The sequence below is a fragment of the Etheostoma spectabile genome, chromosome 8 (assembly GCF_008692095.1).
Source record: "Etheostoma spectabile isolate EspeVRDwgs_2016 chromosome 8, UIUC_Espe_1.0, whole genome shotgun sequence".
In the NCBI taxonomy this organism is placed as follows: Eukaryota; Metazoa; Chordata; class Actinopteri; order Perciformes; family Percidae; genus Etheostoma; species Etheostoma spectabile.
This window is the reverse complement of record NC_045740.1, coordinates 29,330,884-29,345,116: the sequence shown is the minus strand read 5'-3', so window position 1 is coordinate 29,345,116 and position 14,233 is coordinate 29,330,884. Positions and strand designations below refer to the sequence as shown.

The 14,233-nt window shown below is 41.3% G+C and overlaps 1 protein-coding gene across 1 annotated transcript; it reads left to right on the top strand.

Annotated features, from left to right (window-relative positions):
- Nucleotides 1-1,145: 1,145 nt before the first annotated feature.
- On the top strand, nucleotides 1,146-13,750 carry parp10 (poly(ADP-ribose) polymerase family member 10). Its single transcript, XM_032523836.1, has 11 exons — nucleotides 1,146-1,234; nucleotides 2,772-2,947; nucleotides 3,751-3,996; nucleotides 4,122-4,352; nucleotides 4,446-5,452; nucleotides 6,217-6,429; nucleotides 7,570-7,696; nucleotides 7,769-8,776; nucleotides 10,244-10,377; nucleotides 10,454-10,628; nucleotides 12,702-13,750. The coding sequence occupies exons 2-11, from the start codon at nucleotides 2,773-2,775 to the stop codon at nucleotides 12,998-13,000; spliced, it is 3,615 nt and encodes a 1,204-aa protein (XP_032379727.1). The 5' UTR covers nucleotides 1,146-1,234; nucleotide 2,772; the 3' UTR covers nucleotides 13,001-13,750.
- The last annotated feature ends 483 nt before the right edge of the window (nucleotides 13,751-14,233 follow it).

Sequence of the window (14,233 nt, the reverse complement as noted above, 5' to 3'; positions counted from 1 at the left end):
TCTAAATTGCATTTGGAAGTTAACATTCAGTAAATACAACTGATCAAGCACATAATAATCATAACTGAAGGCGTTGTGATCATGCATGGACTATCTGTATATTGGACTTGCAGCCTTTGTGTGCATTAATGATACACAAATTCCATTCACATTACTTAAAGCTCAGAACTGCAAATCTACTATATGAGTTCATTTATGCAGTCCATGCTGCTACCATTCATGCTACAAATCAGTGGTTATACAGTTTAAAGTACTCAGTGTAGCCCTCTGATCTAATGATGACTTTAAGGGGAGTCATAAAATTCATCTAAGTGCCCAATAATCTCCTGCCTATTACTTAGTATATAATACATTACACGTCCTGCATTAAAAATTGTATTTAAGAAATAAGTAAACATGTTTAGCATGCATGATATGCAACATTAGAGTGTTCCATCGCGATATGACATCAATGCATTATTATTGATGCATTAGCATGTAAGCAATAAGTTGATGTGTGTAACAGATGGAATTGTAGGATAGTTTATTCTGTAATGTGTCGATTTGCACTGACTGTGCAAATCTGTTTTGCGTTTAAAAATCTTAACTAGATATGCAAAGGGGGGACAGTAGTTCAGTCAGTAGGAAGTCGGCTTTGGAACCGGAGGGTTGCTGGTTCAAGTCCCCATACGGACCGAATTACGGAATTTGGATTGGCAGTTGGAGGGATGCCACTTCACCTCCTGGGCACTGCAGTGCTGGGTAGGCCCCATACCCCCCCCCCCCAACCACCCCAGGGTGCTGATCCACGGGTCACTCTAGCATCTCTCCATTTTGTGCATGATGAGGTCCTGAGCATGTGTGTGTATTTCAGGCCAATGTGTGGTGATTGCTAACAAAATAGAGTTTAAATTGTAATTTCATAAACAGTAAAAGATAAATAAAAATAAAGTAGTGTGGTGGATTAACAAGCGCAATATATCTCTTTGAAGAATACTGGAGTAGACGTTTAGTACTTGAGTTATACATTCTATAATGTATAGTTCTATAAAGCAAGGCAATCACCATCACCTTAATAAATAAAGGCGTCGTTGTTACTGCTGCTGGAACTACAGTCTCCATGATGACTTACACTGGTGTTTCCCTTTAACACGCGCCGCCGATGACGTCACCACAGCACAACAAGGAAGTGCCTCTCTGGCTCAACCCGTTTGTTCGGTGCGACTTTATCAGTTATGCTTTTCCTGTAGCACAGGTAAGTAATTCTCCCCAAAAAAAAAACATTGGAAATATATTTTCCGTTGCCAAAATAAAAAGCATTCGCGATAAACTATCGTCAAGTTCCCGCGTCTGAGCCCGTGTAGCTAACGTTATGAATGTGACTGGTTTCACTTTCCAGCTGAACAGACACGTAGCATTAACTTACGTGAACTTCGGGTAACGTTAAACTACGCAGCAGAGAAAACAACAGACAGTTGTCCAGCGACTGTAGTGGTAAAACGTCTAAGAAAATGTTTCTTGTCACAAATACACCACCATAACATGTTGCTGTGTTATTAAGGCCGAGCTTCCGGGGTAAGGTAACGTTAGCATTGAACATGTCAGTGTTATGCGTAGGCCTAGTGGCTGTATAGTTAATACAGTTATAATGCTGGTTTCCCAACGCCGTCCACTTAAACGCGACGAAATGCTTAAATTAGCTTCTTAAGCACGTTTCAAATGGAAATGCTGTTGTTTTGCTTCAAGCGGAATTACTACAAGAGCAAAAGTAGTCAAAATATGTTAAAAAAATATCGACTCAGGCTTATCTTTTGATAAGGCATAGCTAGTCGGCTTCGGGTTTATCGCAAAAGCTAAAAGTAAAGTAAAATAGACTGCAGGACATGCAGTAGAATTGAGTTAAGTACATCTGGAATTCCCCCCCCTTGAAGAATGAGTTTTAACGGGTTAGTTAGGCCTGTTACCAGTTGCACCGAGAGTATCGGCATGAGTTACTTCCCCAGAGCAAGTGTCAAGTAAAGTCCGAAAGTCCGGCTGAATACGGGGGTGAGGGGGCGGCAGTAGCTCAGTCTGTAGGGGGTTGCGTTGGGAACCGGAGGGTCGCGGGTTCAAGACCCCGTGCGGGCCAAAGTGTGGATTGGCTGGAGACATGCCACTTTGCCTTCTGGGCATTGCCAGGTGCTCTTGAGCAAGGCAGCTTACCCCTCCAACCACTTATGGCGCTGGTCACATCTCCCCCCTTAATTAAAACAAATAAAGTAAGTTAAAGAATAGCTACTGGCATATGCTAGTATAAAAGAAATGGAGTCAGAGTAGAGAGGTGTATAGGAATAATAATAATAATGTATACTTTATTCATCCCGCAAGGGGAAATTACAATGTTTTCACACAGGCCGGAACCACACACACATGCTCTGTACCTATACATGCACTAACCCTCGAGTTGTCCTCTCGCCCACTATGCGACTTTTGGTTTTTCGTCTTTTCTTTCTTTCATCTAACTAAAATCTCGGAGTGTCTTTTCCAAAATTATGCAGCATTTTGCGATGTGCTTATTGTGTCAGTTTCCGTGAACAAAAAAAAAAAAAAGCAAATCCTTGCATATTAAAAGCTAGAATAGATAGCCAAGAATGAATGCTCAGTTCCAGGTACTTGACCTCAGAAGAGTGGAAAGTGAGGTTTTCTGAAAACTCGGGCCACAGCTTTCATACACAGTATCAGGAAGCTGCAAACAAAGGATTTGGACCACTTTTAACTCGTATGGTATGACCTGTATGTTTTTTCTTTTTTAGGATGCCTGTTGAAAGCCTGGAGGAAAGGACAGTGGAGGTGCTGGGGCTGCCTGCAGCGGTGGATGAGGAGCTGCTCTTTCTGTACTTTGAGAATAAGCGCCGCTCCGGGGGAGGTCCACTCGTCTCTGTGGAGAAGAAGGGGGACCGCGCCATATTGGTTTTTGAAGAGGCAGAAGGCAAGTGGCAACAAACTATATTCGTCTGGGACATTTTGCAAGTAGGGGCATGCATACCTATTTGTTAGCCTTTGACCCTAGCTGCTTTCAAAATCTTTCATGTTCTTTTTCGAAATTTCTTTGCTACCTTTTTTTATATGGATGTCCAATCAGTGCTGTTAGTAAATGTAGTCCAGTAAAGAATAATTATGCTACACTGACTGAGAAAGCAAGTTCTCCTGCGCGCGGATCCGTGGCACCTGTGCCTACGTATACGAGGATGCATTGTGCGAGAACTGACTTTGCTTAGTTCTCTTAGCTTTTTTTAGTAAACAAAATAAACTCTCAAAATGTCAAAGGAAAAAAGATTTTACATCAAAACAGAAAAATACAACATTACACCTTTTTTTTTAATTCAAGCTTGTCTCTTTCACCGAACCAAGGGTACATTATTTACCATGTTAACATACTTGTTAAACACACTTCATTCAAAGCGCTTCTCTCTGGCTAAATTTGTTGAATATCTGACATAACATAACATCCTTTGCACTCATATTTTTGCCAATGGAAACATAACTAGTTTAAAGAGAAGCTTTAGCTATCAGTGCTGAATTAGCATATTTTTTCTATACACTTGTTGCACACTGGTGTACGGTAGTAGAGCAGGGTGTGCGGCTGCAGCTGGATCAGCCCAAAGGACAAGGAGAACATTACTACATTACTATGCTTTTAAAGAGAATTGTAATTCAAGACCACGAGTGGAAACGTCATTAAAGTACTGTATGCTAATCCCGCCTTTATTTCTGTTGCAATCATTTTGACAGCTGCAGCCCATGTGCTGTCGAAAGGGCACCACGTTCTGCATAATGTGGAGCTGAGTGTGAGAAAGGCGGCCTCAAAGGACCGATGTAGACTGCTGCTGCTGCGGGGGATCAACCCCAACACCAGCACGGAGATGATAGAGCTCTATGTGGAGAATATGATGGGGTTGAACATGCCTGACTACACTCTGTATCCCTCGCCGGGAAGAGACTTCATTCTCATTCACCTCAGCCAACCCTTCTCGAAAGGTTTATTGAACACAATAGCTTTCTTACTGATGTGTTTGAACTGCTTCCAAATGTATAGCTTGTTATTTTTTTTCATGGAATTGTTTAATATATATATATATATATATATATCTTTTGTTTTGTAGACTTCCAAAACCTTAGTGCTAAAATCTCCAAGAGGAAACTCGATGGGGCCATGGTAACTCTGGAACAGCCTGAGCAAACTGACTTTGTCTTAGTGGAGAACCTGCGCCCTGGCACCACTCCAGACATGCTCACTTTGTACTTTGAGAGCACGCGAGGTGGAAATCAGAAGGTGAAGGAGGTCACAATGCTTTCAGAGAGTACAGCCAAGGTGTCCTTTGTCAATTATGAATGTAAGTTTTGTATTTATACAACCTTTTAGAAAAACAACTCTGTTTCATGGTAGTTTTCTTCAATCAACAAAATGTCTCATTCCTTTGTGACAGCTGTGGACCCTGTCCTGGGTCACCGGCACAAACTGGACGGCGCCGATCTTGTTGTGACGCCGTACCTCGACTGTCTTCAACCCACAGAAAGATTAACGTCACAAGACTCTGGAATTGGCAGCCAAGATAAGACTGAGAGAAACTTAGAGGATATTGAGATGCAGACTAGTCCTCCCGTGGCGGCCCAAGCAAACAGCCAGTCCTCCTCTCCGATGGCCTTGAAGCCTCTTGCTGCAGAGCAAGCAGTGGAAGAAGAGGAAGTCATGGACCAAACGGAGGACGATGATACACTATTAAGCCACATTGCTATCGCTGACCCAATAAAACTTGCTTTGTTTCAACTCAGCCCGTTTTGGAAGGACACTGAAAAGGCTCACCCAAATTTCACCATCCAAATCAAAGACAATGGCGTGCACATCGCAGGGACTGACAGGCAAGAGGTGGAGCAGATAAAGCTCGCCATCTTGGACTGTTTTGGCAAAATGGCTGAGACTCAATTCACCCTGGAGCCAGAAAAGGCTCAGTTCCTTGCAAGAGAAGATGTGAAAGAGCGTTTACTGCAGAGCATGGATCAAAGTGGTTCACCTGCTATGTACACTGTATCAGACTGTAATGTCAAGGTAACCTCCCTCTCCCTGAACTCTATTAACCAGGCAAATAGCTTTTTGAAATCCCAGCTGAGTCACTTCAGCATTCGGGTGGACACGGAATATGAGTGCATGTTATATTGCAGAGAGTGGTCAGAGTTCCTGCAGGCTCTGAGTTTCTGCTCTGTTAAAGTGTCAGAAGAAGGTGGCGAAATTGACGTGTTCACTCTGGAAGGTATGGAGAATGAGAAGCAGGCTGCAATCATGGAGTTTCTTACTACACCCATTGAAAGGGAGACGGTCATCTCTATGGAGCCAGGCATGCTGAAATACATCCAGATTCATTGTCATCAGCTGCTGGCTGACATGGCCCAAGTGTCTATTTTTCCACTAGAAGCAGAGGACGTCTGTGGGTTAAAGGTATGTGGTGCATCACTAACACATGCAGAAACAGACTGCTGTGTAAAGAATTCCAAATTTAGCTGTACAATTAATTGTCTCCTAAATATTTGCGATTGGGAGTCTGGTTAGCTTGTCATTCCCCCTTTATCTCCCCTTTCATGTCTAAGCTGTTAGAAATAAAGGCCTAACGTGCCCCAAAGAAAAATCATTAAAGAAGTAATTTGCAAAATACAATACAATTGTCTCTTTCTGTAAAAAATTTGCATGTATTTATTTATTTATTTTTTTAAACTAAAGTTTTCAATGGATTCCAGGATCCATCTTTTGGCTATATCAGTGTTATGTGACCTGAATAATGTAATAACACAGGTACACTATGTAGCAATCAACGCCTGTTTGTTATCATAAAACATTGCATCATTTTCTTAAATTAACATTAAATTGACAACAGGTCAGTATCGTATAAAAATGCCAAAAAGGTTGTTTAATTAGCGGGTTTCTCGGGAAGAGAAATCGGGCCAGAAACACGAGCACGTTTGATTTCTCTGGCTTCAGTCAGCTACAGCCCAGAACATTTGGAGTTGCTATGGCAACAATTGACAGCTGCCGCTAGCATAGCACAGCTCAACGGTCCGTTACGGGCCTACTGCAGTGGTGTAAACGTCACTGGTGATTGAATGTTTGGTTTTCAAGATACTGTCTTATTCATTTCTTGTGCCGTATTATCATTGGTTTTTTTTGCAATTCCTAGACCCATCATACAGTATCTTTTGTTATTTCAGATCCATGGCCCTGCTACTGCTTGTCAAATGGCTGAGGAGGTGTTGCAAGGTGTGGTGTCCTCTATCTGCACCAGAACCATCACAGTGAATGCTCCCGGAGTGACTCGGTTTTTCGATGAGAATGATTGCCAGAGCATCATGGAGGAGATGCAGAGAAAGTTTCAGGTCTATATCGGCACGAATCTTGTGCCTTGGGAATTCCTGCCACAGCAGGTAACGTAATAAATAGAGCAAAGACTTTCTTACTTTTTGTGTTGTTCGGTGTTTTTGAGCAATTATATACAACTTCATTCTTTCACACTTCCTCTCAGTTGACCAGTTATACCAGTTGTCATTCATCTTGATGAGCAGTCTGGGGGCCTTATTACAGTTTAGCCTGAGGCTGAGTTAACCAGCAAACACAAGGGAAACGCTGATGTTCACGGTGTTTCTTGCCTGCTCAATGTTTCGCTGTACTTTCCTCTCCTACTGCTGCTTAGTTGTCAGGCTCAGCTCGATGGCCACACGCAAAACAGTGTTCATGTTCCCAAATGTGACAAAGATCATAGAGCTAATGGGGGAGATGAAGGCATGAGTGCATATCAGAGGCAACCACTGATTTTTAGTATGTTACATGCTGTTTTATTATTATTATGTTTTTAAACATTAGTTTTCACTGGTTAAAACAATTACCTACGTTACTGCTCGGCAATTTTTCAAAGCATACCTTAGCATAAGCATAAGTTTAAAGGTTGATGAATGCACTTTCTGACCAAGTCAAGTTCAAGTCACTGGTTGCAGTTAATGCCTCTGTTATGAGCATCCACTTAGAAAAAAAAAGAACTTAAAATTTGCTTGAGATAAGTCTGGTTTTATTTTTATGATTATAATAAAAACAATAACAATAATTATAGTAATAATACTATATGAGGAGTGAAGACTCTTACCTGTTTGGTGAATACAAAGATTTATGTGTGTGTGTGTGTGTGTGTGTATATGTGTGTGTGTGTATGTATGTATATTATATATATATATATATATATATATATATATATATATATATATATATATATATATATATATATATATTAGTGCTGTTAATGTCAGTTAAATGCGTTTTTAACGGCATTAACACAAACCCATTTAAACGGCGTACATTTTTTTATTGTATCTAGCTGGACCGGAAACAAAACAACAGGCACGTCGGACACACCGGTTGTTGATGTAACATTACGTTTTGAGTGGATGGCGAGCGCCATATCTTAATCATCTGACAGCAATAAAATAAATATATCCTAGTTATTGTAGCATTATGTCCAAATCTGCTAATGAGCATGTTTCCTGTGTAAGAAACATTGTATTTTTTTATTTTAGGACATTTTTGAAACTGCGTGGGACATGCTGTCCCACAAAAACTTCCAGAAAGCGTGTTTGGATGGTGCTCCACAGGAATTAAAATCCGACTCAATGCAGACTGATCATAATGGAGCTCCTGGCAACGGTAATATCTATCTCTTGAATAATTTCTCATGTTTCTGTGCAGTTTCAAACAAATCTGTTTACCTCTTTGTAGGCCTTTTAGAGGAGGCAAAGAGAATCGTCTCAGCTGTCGATGAAAGACCCGAGGGGGGTGTGTCCAATTCTGACCAACCTGATGACATGGATGGCCTGGACCTGTACACGGCAGAGGAGGCGACCGGCCTAGACCAAGACTCTTGTGTGACATCTGTCAACGCATCTCAGTGCTCAGCTGAAGGGAACGCTGCGAGTGGGTTACTCCAGCAGAGTGATGGAGCTCTGGGCCTTTGTAGCAACCTGGAAGAGGAGGCCCAGCTCTCTCTAGCCATCCAGTACTCTATGGAGTCCAGCCACTGGTCCCTGGAGGATGACGAGGAGCAGCTGCAAAAAGCCCTGGAGCTGTCCAAGAAAATGATCCCACATGAAGCATATTCTAGTTGTACTGACAAGAAGGTGGTCCAGCCGAAGAATAAGGACATCAACGTTTCCTTACAAGACGCCATCAAGGCAGCCAACACATTGCAGTTGTTTGTTTTTGCAGGTTATCCCTGTGACCTGATGCGGGTTGACATAGCCTTCGGAAAGAAGGTCAGCCAGAGACAGATCGAGGAGAAACTAGAGCACAGGACTTTGAAGAACTTGTCTGAGTACCACAGGAAGTGTCTGGAGGTGATCCAGAGGAAGCACGGAGTGGAGATTCAAATTCAGGGCACCATTATCACCGTTTCTGGCTTCAAGGAGTATGTGCCCGAAGGACTGTGTGATGTGAAGCTGCTGCTGGAGAGAATTTCCAACTCTGTCTCAGACCGGGAAATCCTGAGGACTGTCCAGTGGGCGTACCATGATCCAGCCACTTCGGAGAAGATTCCTTATTCGCCTGATGCCACTGTGTTCATCGAGAATGCTTTGAGGTTGAGGCGGAAAAAGGTTGATATCTTGTTAGATAATCAGCCCCACGTCATCAACTTTGAGAAGATGGAAGAACACAACACGGCTTCGGGGAAATCTGTGAAAGTCTTCAGGAATTTGCCCGAGCTGGGGGATTTGATTGAGGATGTACCAGGTAAAAGGAACTTATATAGTGTTCTAGTGCTTTTGATGCTTCTGTAGCCGGGTTGATACCAGACCCTTGGTCTGAGGAAGGTTCATGAGATTGGTACCTCGATCTGGAAAAATTGGAAATGGGCTCGATTGGGCTCTTGGCCAGACAGACTTGCAGAGCAAACCTCAAATTTGCTGCAAGTTTGTCAGGGTTTTCTCGGGCAAATGCTTCTGTGTATTCAGAACAAAATTGAGTAAAGGATTATCAGACACGTTAGAAATATAACTGAATGCATCATTTTAGCTGGCAAGCTAATGCAAAAAAACAAACAAAAAACAACAACAACATTGATTGATTTCAGTACTTTTAGGCACAGACCGACTTGCCTCTATAGTATCGATAAAATGCCTTGTCAGTCAATACCCAATTTCAAGACTTAAGGAGTGAATCTCATCACTGTTAGTGAGCCAATAAGCACCCAGCATGCTTCTACCAAGCTCTCATAGTGTTTGTGATTGGCTGGCTAACGTTGCACTTCACAGAGACACGCAGGAATAACGCTGGGTTACACAGAGATAAAAAGATTTGTGACGTAATGTTGTAATCTTTTTTGGTAAAACTGATTTTATAAAATTGGTATTGAAAAAAAGTATCGTCCAGGAGCTGGTATCAAAGTCAAGGTATTGGTACTGGTCCCGGTATTAAAAAATGTTGAACGATACCCAGCCATAAAAACAACACCATGCTTTAGGCCTGCATGATCAATCGTAATTCACCCTGTTCACAATTTAATTTATAAATAAATTCGATTTCAGTTACTATTTTTTAATGATTTTCATTCTCCTTTCAATCTTATGAGCCGACTGCATCACAAACGCTACTACTTTCTTTTAGAAAATAGGTTTTAAAGCTCTCCCTTCTCTTCACTGAAGCCTCTATATCTACAGGCCTGTGGGGGTGAACAATGTGCTATAGTTGCCAAAAATAAATCAATGTTTGGTACTGCTAATTTGTTTCATTTTGTCATGGTCAAAAAAATCGATATCAATTCTAAGCAAGAAATCATGATCCATATTTTCCCCGAATCGTGCAGGCCTACCATGCTTCTAACAATACAACCAGTCCATGTCTCTTGTCTTCGTGAACCACAACGGAAATAAGTCTTTATTCGATAAGGACTTTATTTTGTCGTACATTTGTGTCATTTAGTATTTTCTTTCTCATAATATCAAACTAAACCTGTAAGATCCTTTAGCTAGCTGACTTTGTTGCTGGCTACTCCATTCTATTCATGAACAGTATTATTTATGATTTTTTTTCAGTTATGTTTTTGACATGTCTGATCATCTTTTACTGCTTTCTGCTTTTTGACAGATTTGGGGCACCATATCTTTGTTGATAAATAATTAGGAATTATAAAATGAACAAACTCTCTAATGTACAAAGTCAATGAAATGAAATGATGATTACTAAATGTCTTGTTAACAGTCGAGGAATACTCTCTGCTGTCGAACCTGCCTGAAGCCACCAGAATCGACGAGGAATCGGATGAATTTCAGGAAGTGGTGAAGAATTTCTACGAGACCATACACGAATACCACAGCAAAATCAGAATCATACAGGTTAGAAAGAAACAAGCAACATATTTTGCAACAATTGCTCTGGTGTGTCTGAGATAACACTTATATTTTTGCACAGGTGGAGAAGCTCATGAACCGACTGCTGTACAACCAGTACAAGTTGAAGAAGGCAAGCGTACTACAGCGCGCCACGTATCCGGAAATTGAACGAACTCTCTATCACGGCACGAGTGAGAAGTGTGTGAAAGAGATCTGCGTTCACGGATTCAACAGAAGCTTTTGTGGAAAGAATGGTACGTGTTTTAATCCCGCTGTTCTCTCGTCTGACTCAATTTCTTTTGTCTTGGCAGTAGTGGAAGAAGTATTCAGATCCATTACTTAAGTAAAAGTACTAATGCCAATACAAAAAAACTCTGTTACAAATAAGGGTCCTGCATTGAAAATGTTACTTAAGTAAAAGTATTTAAGTATCATCATGAAAATGTACTTTATGTATTTAAAGTAGAAGTACTCAACATTTCTGTCAATCAGCCTAGTGTTTAATCTTTTCAGTTTGACTGGTAGGCCTGTGTATTGTTGGGTAATTGAATTTATAATAAAACTTCATACTTTGTGTTTTGTGTCCAAAAATCTTAAAGGTGCTCTAAGCAGTGTTGGGTGACAATACTTCTTGTCGACATTCAATGTATTGTCAAACATAACGGACGCTAGCTCTCCTCATCCCGTCCCCTCCCCCTCCCTTCCGCGCTTCCTGAAACCGTCATGAACGTGCATTGTGGAAGTAGCCTACGTGCTAACACTGCTGCGGTGATGGCTCTACCAACTCCTCCTTGTTGGTTATTGGCTGGAAGTTTATGTTCTGTGGCGCAGGTTGGCTCATTTGTTTTTGTTGGTGTTTATAGACCCTGGGCTGTCTACAGAGACTGTGTTTTTACAGTGTGTTCAGGGGACAGGCAGCTAGCAGATAGTGAGGAGATGTTTTTTACAGTGTGTTCAGGGGACAGGCAGCTAGCAGGTAGTGAGGAGATGTTTTTTACAGTGTGTTCAGGGACAGGTAGCTAGCAGATAGTGAGGAGATGTTTTTTACAGTGTGTTCAGAGGACAGGCAGCTAGCAGGTAGTGAGGAGATGTTTTTTACAGTGTGTTCAGGGGACAGGTAGCTAGCAGATAGTGAGGAGATGTTTTTTACAGTGTGTTCTGGGGACAGGGAGCTAGCAGATAGTGAGGAGATGTTTTTTACAGTGTGTTCAGGGGACAGGCAGATAGCAGATAGTGAGGAGATGTTTTTTACAGTGTGTTCAGGGGACAGTTAGCTAGCAGATATTGAGGAGATGTTTTTACAGTGTGTTCAGAGGACAGGCAGCTAGCAGATAGTGAGGAGATGTTTTTTACAGTGTGTTCAGGGGACAGGCAGCTAGCAGATAGTGAGGAGATGTTTTTACAGTGTGTTCAGGGGACAGGCAGCTAGCAGATATTGAGATGTTTTTTACAGTGTGTTCAGGGGACAGGCAGGTAGTGAGGAGATGTTTTTACAGTGTGTTCAGGGGACAGTTAGCTAGAAGATATTGAGGAGATGTTTTTACAGTGTGTTCAGGGGACAGGCAGCTATGAGGAGATGTTTTTACAGTGTGTTCAGGGGACAGGCAGCTAGCAGATATTGAGATGTTTTTTACAGTGTGTTCAGGGGACAGGCAGCTAGCAGATAGTGAGTAGATGTTTTTACAGTGTGTTCAGGGGACAGGCAGCTAGCAGATAGTGAGGAGATTTTTTTACAGTGTGTTCTGGGGACAGGCAGCTAGCAGATAGTGAGGAGATGTTTTTACAGTGTGTTCAGGGGACAGGCAGCTAGCAGATAGTGAGATGTTTTTACAGTGTGTTCAGGGGACAGGCAGCTAGTGAGGAGATGTTTTTACAGTGTGTTCAGGGGACAGGCAGCTAGCAGATATTGAGATGTTTTTTACAGTGTGTTCAGGGGACAGGCAGCTATCAGATAGTGAGGAGATGTTTTTTACAGTGTGTTCTGGGGACAGGCAGCTAGCAGTTAGTGAGGAGATGTTTTTACAGTGTGTTCAGGGGACAGGCAGCTAGCAGGTAGTGAGGAGATGTTTGCTGTATGTGACATAAAAAAATTTGTAGCCTCAAAAATGCGTGACATCGCTTAGAGCACCTTTAATCTGTAAAGTAACTAAAGCTGTCAGATGAATGTAGTGGAGTAAAAATAGAAGTAGGAAGTGGCTTGAAAAGACAACGAAAGTAAAAGTTCCTCAAATTTGTATTTAAGTACAGTACTTGATTACATGTACTTAGTTACATTCCACCACTGCGTCTTGGGACTCTATTATTGACGTGTTGTTTTCTCCACGCAGCCACTGTCTGGGGTCAGGGGGTGTACTTTGCCGTCAACTCTGCGCTGTCGGTCCAGGAGCAGTATTCCCCCCCGAATGCAGACGGATACAAGTTTGTTTTTGTGTCAAAGGTTCTAACAGGAGACTATACTAGAGGAGACCATTCGATGAAGACAGCCCCGCTGAAGGAGACTGACGGTATTCCTCTCCGATACGACAGCGTGACTGATGACATCACAAAGCCGTCAATGTTTGTCATCTTCAACGACACGCAGGCTTTTCCTGAATATCTCATTACATGCCAAAGAATCCACCGCTGAGGAAACCGATTAGTCGTCGGATTTATTACCTTTTTACGTTGTTTAAAAAAAAAAAGTGCATTCAATTTACAAAGGGCTAACTATTATTATAGTTATAGTGAACTGTTTTTTTTTTTTTCATCAAGTACCATTGCTGTGGACTGTTTAATCAGTGTCTCTACTTTCAGATCTTCGGTTCAGTCCAGTCTGATCAAGAGAAACTCAAACAACTGAAACCAGAAGCCCGTTTTTATTTAAGTCCCTTTAAACATGCTCTATCAGCACAGATGTGACTCAGCAGTTGTTGCATGACATTTCACTTTTGGTTCCACACACTCCAATTATTTTTCCCCATGTTTAAACATCGCAAGCATCCAATGTATGTTGTATTTATGATTTTTGAAAACATAAATGATATGCTGCACATAGTTGTTGATACAGATCATTTCAGTAATGGGAATTTGACAGTTTTTAGCCTGGTGACCGTGCTGGATACTCTGCTGCCTGACAGTTTTTACCAGTAGGAGGTCAATACAAACTATCCCCCAGTCATCAGTTTGTGAATCAGAGTCTGAATATAATTTATATATACACATACAGTATATCTTACTTCAGGTCCAGTGGTTTGAGTTACTCTGTAGTGTACATGTTCTTCTTGGTGATATTAAAATAGTTACAATAACTCTAATAAAATGTAGTTACAGAAACTACCTGGTATGTTAGAAACCTGCAGTCCCATGTGCACTGCTTTACCTTTTAAGAAAATGTTATTGAAAAATGATACCATGTTTCCAAAAAAGAAGTAAAATTATGCCTAGATTGGAAAAAAGTAGAATTCTCCTGAACGCAATGCAGATAATCATGAATTACTATAAGTTTGAGATATCTTGTAAATGTTAAGCTTTGCACATCTATCACATTTAAAATGAATGTGGATTCTTATTTTGATAAAACACAGATAATGTGTGAGGTAAGCCCTGTGTGCCACGTGCGAAATGTGATGGGTCTTGGTTTCCTCTTCTGATTGAGTGAAGTGCCTCTTTTGGAGTCCCTTTTTATTAATGATGTGCTTTGGGTTTTCTTCTGTCTGACCTCTGGCCAGGAGATGTTTACCAAAGACCTTTTCTTGTTAGCATTTCTGATTGTATTACACATTCTGTAAAAGCATTTTTATTTTGTCTTGTTTTTTTTAGAAAACATGAAGACACTGTCGTCTAAAGAAAAACCTTGCGTTTAAGAAAAGAAAAATAAAGC